This window comes from Pelobates fuscus, chromosome 10 (assembly GCF_036172605.1).
Source record: "Pelobates fuscus isolate aPelFus1 chromosome 10, aPelFus1.pri, whole genome shotgun sequence".
NCBI lineage: Eukaryota > Metazoa > Chordata > Amphibia > Anura > Pelobatidae > Pelobates > Pelobates fuscus.
The window spans coordinates 72,192,750-72,201,695 of record NC_086326.1 but is presented as its reverse complement, the minus strand read 5'-3'; the positions used below and the strand labels follow the sequence as shown (position 1 = coordinate 72,201,695).

Here is an 8,946-nt window from a genome sequence, read left to right as displayed (position 1 = left end):
ACAGAAGTGGAAGTGTGCCGCTAATTTACCTCCCAGTCTGGCGGTTAACAGTGTTCAACCGTGCAGTTGAACACGTGGCGGCGGCCATCTTTGTTAGTCGAACGCGGTCAGCGGTGTGTGCCTGCAAATCCATGGAACAAATATCGACTACACATTTGCAAGAACACCGCTGACCCTTACCTTCTCCCCCACTTCGACTGAAAATGAAGTCCCGTTCGACAATCCAAACGCACTGTATACTAAGCCAGTTGCACGAATGGTGCCCCGTTCGTGCATTCGAATGGGACTTAGTCATTTTTCTGAGTGAAATTGACCGACCACACAGCCCAAATCTATGGAACTGTTTTGGGCAGGAAAGCATGCTTGTGGTCGGTCAAACAGGAATTCCTGCTAACTTTTTAACCTCTGGAGGGAATTGTCTGATTTTGGGATATGCGTATATTTGAAGTATGCTGATTAATATGTAACTTTTATTAATATTGCATGTATACTTTTAAAGTTATAAGAATTGTATAAAAACTGTATTTACATTAACCCATTGTGTACAGTAATTATATCACAGGCAGAGGGGAGGGTTTGTGTGTCCTCACTGGGAGTGTTTAACCGTATTATAATGCATTTGATTGGCTGTGCCACAAGACCATGTGGGTGGTAACATTTTGTAACAACTTGCATATAAGACAATAAACCCTCAGACTGCTGAGTTCCTGTTTTGACCCTCAACATAGAGCCACGTCTCATTAATTGGGGGAAACGGCTGCATCTACCCTGGGGGATTGCTATACTCCCCTAGCTATAATCACTAAGCTCTTTTAAGAGCTTGTTCCAGCTTCGCTCTCTGCAGGAAGAGAGGTTCGGTCTGCAGTGCTTATGGTGTCTGGAGAAGTGCTTGGAGCCCTCGGGAAGCACTAGGAGCATCCATCAACGGAGGTACTCGGTTGGAGTACTGGAGCTCCGTTACACAATATATAAAAATTATCAGAACTTTTTAGGCAAAGTTCATGGAATTACCAACGCTAAATAAGTGTATATTCTACTAAATTACACCATTCCTCTAGACTGAAATCTCATTTATGTTCATTTTAACTACAGATAGTTGTATCAATTCCCTTGTTGTTTAAATACCCGTTGTACAGTGCTGCAGAATATGTTGGCCCTACATAAATATTATTTGTTACAACAAAATAGTTGAAAAGGAGACCTATAATATCCTGCATCAACATGATCTCTATTTAACCCAGAGTAGATGAAAGTGAAAATTAAAATCCTGTTTTTAAGATTAAAACATTTCAGAAACTATCTACATGGTACTAATTCAATAAAAACAAATAAATACCTACTTTATATATAGTCAGATATATTTTTTTTTATCCATAAAAGTTTGTACATATCAGTTTGTAGCTGCATACTGTCAGCCATGTCACCCTGCAGGGCACAGCATGTTATAACATGTCAGTGATAGCATGTCAGTAATAACATGTCTGGGAGATTCGGGTACTTTCTAGCACAGTCTGCCTGAGCACGTCACGTGGTGTCAGCCCTGGTACGTCACTGCAAACACGCCGAACACCGTTGTCCCCTGCTCGGTGAGACAGAACGCGCTGGAATGTTCCACCCACGCCCCCGTAGCCTATGTCCGCTCCCTGCGCGCAGATTAGACGTCAGAGCGCCGCTGTGGTGAGAGGGTGGAAGCGGTCCGGTGAGTGTGCTGTCTGTGTGTGTTATTGTGTGCTGACTGCGCCGGGTTATTTACTGCACCGCTCCTCCCTGGGAGACTGACAGAGCCGGGGCACTGTTGGTGTGAGGGGTACCCCATGTCAACATGTTACATGACAGAACCCCCTGCTCAACATGTTACATGACAGAACCCCCTGCTCAGCATGTTACATGACAGAACCCCCTGCTCAGCATGTTACATGACAGAACCCCCTGCTCAGCATGTTACATGACAGAACCCCCTGCTCAGCATGTTACATGACAGAACCCCCTGCTCAGCATGTTGCATGACAGAACCCCCTGCTCAGCATGTTACATGACAGAACCCCCTGCTCAGCATGTTACATGACAGAACCCCCTGCTCAGCATGTTACATGACAGAACCCCCTGCTCAGCATGTTACATGACAGAACCCCCTGCTCAGCATGTTACATGACAGAACCCCCTGCTCAGCATGTTACATGACAGAACCCCCTGCTCAGCATGTTACATGACAGAACCCCCTGCTCAGCATGTTACATGACAGAACCCCCTGCTCAGCATGTTGCATGACAGAACCCCCTGCTCAGCATGTTACATGACAGAACCCCCTGCTCAGCATGTTACATGACAGAACCCCCTGCTCAGCATGTTACATGACAGAACCCCCTGCTCAGCATGTTACATGACAGAACCCCCTGCTCAGCATGTTACATGACAGAACCCCCTGCTCAGCATGTTGCATGACAGAACCCCCTGCTCAGCATGTTACATGACAGAACCCCCTGCTCAGCATGTTACATGACAGAACCCCCTGCTCAGCATGTTACATGACAGAACCCCCTGCTCAGCATGTTACATGACAGAACCCCCTGCTCAGCATGTTACATGACAGAACCCCCTGCTCAGCATGTTACATGACAGAACCCCCTGCTCAGCATGTTACATGACAGAACCCCCTGCTCAGCATGTTACATGACAGAACCCCCTGCTCAGCATGTTACATGACAGAACCCCCTGCTCAGCATGTTACATGACAGAACCCCCTGCTCAGCATGTTACATGACAGAACCCCCTGCTCAACATTTCAACTTTCATCTAATATACACGTTTGCCATACATACTGCTGGGGATCAGTGCATCTTTTAAAGGAACCCTGCAAGCCCCATAAACACAATAGTGAGTTGTAGTCATTATGGTGCTAGAAGTGCCCTGCCCCCTCCCCATTATTAGGTGTCAATCTCTTATGATGGTTTTATTTTCCTGGGATCTTCTCAGCCCTGCTTCTGGCCTCTTCTACTAATGATGGAGCTCTCTGTCAATGCACTAGCTCAGGGGTAGGCAACCTTTAACCCCTTAAGGACACATGACGTGCCTGACACGTCATGATTCCCTTTTATTCCAGAAGTTTGGTCCTTAAGGGGTTAAGTAGTACTGTGCCGAAACAAGATCTTAAAGTCCCTTTGCGTGCCAGTAATTTTTTTTTTTTTTAAACGTAGGTGTGCATATTGCCGTATTCTGCTTGTGTTATTTATGGGTGCTGCAGTTGTTTTGTAGTTTTGTATTTGTGCGTATGTGGGCTGTTACATTGTATATTTTCATAAGTAGTTTGTGGTATTGTGTATACCTGTAAATGTGGACTGTGTATCACCTTGTATGTTTGGTGGTTTGTTTATGGCTGCTTGTGGGGTTGTGTGGATTTTCAGTGATGCAGTTATGTGTGTATCTAGCAGTGTGACTGGTTTCCCTGGGGTCCAGGCTATCTAGGTACAGGCCAGTGCTGATTCCTATTCACAAGTGCTGGAAGGACGTGATCTAAGGTCACTTCCTCCAAGTGCTGCAATGCGTAGAGGATTGTCCCTCACCACCTGCAATCATGACTTGGGTTGGACTATCAAATATTTGAAGTTTCACTGGGATTCTTGATAGGCTAGAGCCTATTTGTCTCTGGCAGCCTTGAGTGCCATGCAAAGACACCTCAAGTGCCATAGGTTGCTGACCTCTGCACTAACCCTATACGGCAGTGCTAGCAGAATTGTAGGTAGGGATTTGTGTCTGGTGGACAACGATTTGACTTCTTATAGTAGGGGCTGACAGGGCTTTCCTTCCTGGCTGTGGTGTTTGGAGTGTTCCTCTAAAGCAGGCTTCCCCAAATCCATCCCTCTAGATGTTGCAGAACTACAACTCCCATGAATCTATCTATTTCATTCATAGATCTATGGGAGTTGTAGTTAAGCAACATCTGGAGGGCCAGAGTTTGGGGAAGCCTGCTCTAAAGCTTCTTCTTATGTTTGTAAGGTGTCCTGTTTACCAAATCTGATTATTCAGGTTAATTGCTTGCAATTCAAAGGGGTTTGTTCCCTATACTCTCAATTGCTGAGACTTGGAATGTATTGAAAAACCATAGTGATTTGTTAAAGATGTGGAATAGAAAGTTACTTTTTTCCCTTTAAATTGTACATGTCTCGTAATGTACCATACACCAAACAACATCTTTCCACTGATATATTTACATCAGTAAAACTAAAAATGTGTGGATAAATGTTTCCTGCCTGTTCCAAGGACAGTCCTCCTCAATTACAAACAACGTTAGTCACATATATTGTCTCAACCAGGGTTTCTTTCTGTTTGCTCTAATTTGTAGATCTACTTTTTTTAAAAAAAAAATCCTCTATAAAAAAGTTATTTTTTGGGCCAAAGTAGTAAAGTTTAGAAGAGACAGATTTTGGATAATGTTAACAAATCCTCCATTTTGATCAAGATGTTTTAGTTTGGTTTAAAGAGTTAATCTAAGACCATAAGCACCGTAGTACCTAGTGCTATGTTAAATGTAACGGCAATTCATTGTAGTAAATTCACTTGTTAACTGTTATTGTGATTTGTATTTAAATCCTCGGTTTGTTTTTTCTTCCTGTAACTTCTGCATTATTACTCTCTGGAGCATTATAGTATTTTTTTTAAAACAGAGGAATAATAGAATCAAATCTTCTGTGCAGAATTTCTTTTAGATGCCCGAGTACTCCCAAGGAATCATAGGATGACTTTTGAGTTTTTACCCACAACACAAAAGTGCAGCAGAGGTAAGTTATTATTTTTTATTTTTATTTATTACCTCCACCGATTTATTCATCCCAGTAAATGGAGAATTTATTAGGGTGAGGGAACAAGCAACTGTCATGTTTCTGGTAGTGACGGGCCCTCTTTAAAAAAAAAAAAAAAAAAAAAACCTTATTTTAACCCTTTAAGTTTAACGGGACACTCCACTGTTCCATTTAAAAAAAAAAGTCTTTAGTAGACATACCCCCAATGAACACAAGCATGCATATTTATGTGTTTTGTCATTGAGGTTATATTATTATTATTATTATTGCCATTTATATAGCGCCAACAGATTCCGTAGCGCTTTACAATATTATATCTATAAATGGCTTTCAAAAGCTGAACATCTCTTATCTGAAGACTTTGCAAGTCCACTCCTTCCAACCCAGCCCAGACATTCTTTGGCTATCCAATCACAAACTTCTCAATTGAGAAGCTGCTCTGAGCAATTGCCTGCCTTTTTAGTTTAGCTCTACTAAGCTAGGCAACCAGGAAGGAACATATCGACTATCTGACAGTTATGTGGTGTAACAAAGTTAATTTCTACAAGTGCCAATTTCTCTGAATCCCGTTTTTTCTTTTAACCCGCCTCCCTACATCCAATTGACCCCTTAGTCACCCCCAAATGCCCCTAAGCCCCCCCAGATTACCTACTTATTAATCTGTATTTTCTGCCCCGATCTATATTCAGGGAGCCGCCATCTTTGTGTGGGTAGGTGAAGTCCCTGTGGGACACGTCATCTGCCCACACTAGACAGACTGTGAGATTCCCGCACATGCCCAGTGAAACACCTGGACACGCGAACGGGAATTTCATCCATCCATTCATTCATCAGACAGACGAATGAATGAATAGAAAAATCAGCCGAACAAACTAACACTGAGTATCAGTGTTCGTTTGTTAGTTCAGTTTATTACAAGGAGGGAGCAACCGGCATGCAGCTCCCTCCTTGTAATATGTAAAAATAGAAGCGGCAGGGAACAGTGCTCCCCACCACTTCATAAGCCCCCCCAGGTCCCCCTTCACTCTATGGGGGTCAATATGACCCCCATAATAGTATAAAGGAGATTAAAATCTCCCCAATGCCCCTACTCGCTATACCGCGAGTGAGCAGCCACAGGCTCAGGCTGCTTACTGTAGAAAAAAAAAATACATAAATTACAATAAGGAGGGGGACACCTACTGTCCTCCCCCCAGCCCTATATAAGAATGGTGGGGTGGGGGGGGGGGGGGCAGACTACTGTCCTCCGCCCCCCCCAGCCCCCGCACCTGAAAAGTGGGTGGGGGCCATATTTAAGAATGGGGGGGGGGAAACTACTGTCCTCCCCCCCGGCCCCCACCCCTAATTGGTGGGTGGGGGCCCTAAAAAACAATAAGGGGGGGACCTACTGTCCTCCCCCCGGCCCCCACCCCTGAGTGGTGGGTGGGGGCCCTAAAAAACAATAAGGGGGGGACCTACTGTCCTCCCCCCCCCCCCCCCCGGCCCCCTACCACTGAGCGGTGGGTGGGGGCCCTAAAAAAACAATAAGGGGGGAGACCTACTGTCCCCCCCGGCCCCCACCCCTGAGCGGCAGGTGGGGGCCCTAAATAAAAATCCCCCCCCCAATCAAGGTGACTAGAGGTCCCAAGCCCCTAGTAACCACCCCCCACCCACCCAAATAAAACTATCCCCTACCTACCCCCCTCACCCTAAAAATAGTAAGGGGGGAATAAAATAACTAACCTGCAAACAAAAATTAAACTTACCATTTGGCGTCTTCTTTTTTCTAAAATCTTCATTTTTCAGCCCCAAAAAAGGCCAAATACAAAGCCATCATACCCGTCGAACTTAAAATAAAATAAAAAAAAAACCAGAGCGCAGAAAAAAAATCCCGATGAAAAAGAAAAAAACGCCGCTAAAAAAATTAATCCATCTTCACCCATGGAGGGCTCCGCGCAGACTGAGCTCTGCAGGGCGGGGGAAGGCTTATAAAGCCTTGCCCCGCCCTGCAATTAGACTAAGAACACTCTCATTGGTTGGTTTAAGCCAATCAGAGTGCTCTTTGTCATTTTACACAGCGTGACACAGAGCACTGTGATTGGATGGATTTCAAGCCCACCAATCAGAGTGCTCTGTGTTGGTGCACAGAGAGCTCTGTGTCATGTCTAGTAAGCAGTGAGCACTGTTAAAAAAAACAAACAAAAAAACTAATAACCGCCCTCTTCCCCCCCCCCCCTTCTGCGCGGGCGGGTAAATAACAAATAGGTGGGTGTGGCCTATTGTCCTCCCCCCCCGGCCCCCACCCATGGGCGACGGGTGGGGGCCCCTAAATGACAATGGGGGGGGTTTTGACTAACAGGGCTAAGGGGAGAGGGGCCACTTCTGCCCATTGGAGTAGTCTGGGTGCCTATAGTGCCACTTAAAATGAAGTGTGAAAAGTGCTCTTGGTTACATATCCTGGGGGATGTACTTTCTAAAAAATACTACTATACTAATACTATAAACATTAAAAAAAAAAAAGTGCCAAAAAGGCCTTGTTCACAAACATGTTGCCTCTTAAAATAGCCTTTGTCTTTAACCCCTTAAGTGCAAGTGTACAAGTTGTGAACCAAAACAAAAACTGGACTTTGATTATATGTCTGTTCAACCATAATTTACCTATTTCATATTAAGAGCACCCACACCTATTGTATATCATTTTGTTCAGGAGAAATAGAGTGATATATATGTTATATATGTAACATCATTTAAAATGACTACAATCTATACAAATAATTTTTAAAAAGTGTGAGAAAGGTTCTGCATGGCATTTTAACTGTGAATGTCTTAATACTGTTAGCTTTGAATGAAAATGCTTTTTTGTGTTCAGGGATGACTCACGAGAACAACACTACCAGTTACAGGGTCAAATATAGTGCTTGTAAATTAAATTCTCTATATTTTTAGGCAGGTCCCCCAATATATGAATAATACAATTTACATAGTTATGTAAGAATCATACATATACACGTAGAATTAAATAAAGTGTGTGTGTGTGTGTGTGTGTGTGTGTGTGTGTGTGTGTGTGTGTAAAAAAACGCTTAACATAATTAAGTATTATTTATTTATTTTATTATTATTTACCGGTATATATTGGGGGATCTGCCTGCCAACATAGGCAGTCTCCGTACAGGCAATCTGTCAATCAAGCCTGTCCGAGCTAAGTGATCACTGCCACATAATTTGGATCAGTGTGATTGGCAGGGAGACTGCCCAGGTTGGTAGGCAATCTCCCTGATCAGATCCAGTGAGGAAGGTAAGAATTTGGGCGGGATGGAGGGCCTGATTTGCTATTCCACCTAACAGTGTTAAAGCCCTCCTTTTGTAGGACCGCATAGCTTACCCTAATGTCAAAAAAGGGTTAATGCTGGTGTTTTTGTTAACTTTTTTTTTTTTTTCTTCTTGCTTTTATAAATAAATACAATTTAAAGTAAATTCAGATTGTTTTTATTGTCTGTTTTGTCTGGATAATCTTTGTTCTATGCCATTCATTTTTTTATGATTTTTTTATTTTGAAGGTTGTGTGTGTGTGTGTGTTTTTTTATCTTAAATGGCTTCAAATTCTACAAATCATATATAATAGGATGTTGGGTAGGCAGAGTTTGAATATTGTGAAACCTTGTGTTAGTTATATATTTTATTCAAAGTGATTACTTATGTCTACAAATCTGCTTTTTTTTTTTTTATTTTTTTTTCATTTTTTACTATAGCAGAAAAAGCCTGGATGTTTAAAAGGACCTTTTTCAAGCTGTGAATCTAGACTCCACTGATCATGTTGTGCTGGGGAAATGCATCTTTTGGACAGTTGGGTTTAGGAGGGATTGACGAGGAAATTGTGATAGAACCAAGAAAATGTGACTTTTTTCAACATAAAAATGTTCGCGATGTGGGCTGTGGAAGCAGACACAGCGTTTTTGTCTTGGATGATGGGACAGTTTATACTTGTGGTTGTAATGACCTAGGACAATTGGGACATGACAGAGGAAGAAAAAAGCCTGGTAAGACAATTATCATCTTTAGAATATGTGGTAGTTATTTACATTTCTTGGAACAGTTTAATGATTTCCCTTAAATAAAATGTATAGTAGTGTTAAGTACAAACCTACCTAAATAACAGGTACTGTACTGCACC

General features: G+C 42.8%; 1 protein-coding gene across 7 annotated transcripts in view; it reads left to right on the top strand.

The window, feature by feature from the left end:
• The first annotated feature begins 1,532 nt into the window (after positions 1-1,532).
• Positions 1,533-8,946, top strand: part of HERC4 (HECT and RLD domain containing E3 ubiquitin protein ligase 4) — a 99,370-nt gene continuing 91,956 nt past the window's right edge. For 2 of the 7 annotated variants that reach the window (XM_063435073.1, XM_063435068.1), the window contains exons 1-3: positions 1,536-1,699; positions 4,662-4,775; positions 8,525-8,812. In XM_063435073.1, coding sequence (XP_063291143.1) covers positions 8,587-8,812 — 226 coding nt within the window. In that variant the 5' untranslated portion in view covers positions 1,536-1,699; positions 4,662-4,775; positions 8,525-8,586. Of the gene's footprint in view, positions 1,700-4,661; positions 4,776-8,524; positions 8,813-8,946 lie in introns of all 7 variants that reach the window. The other 5 variants (XM_063435074.1, XM_063435071.1, XM_063435072.1 and 2 more) reach the window with 5 other exon arrangements.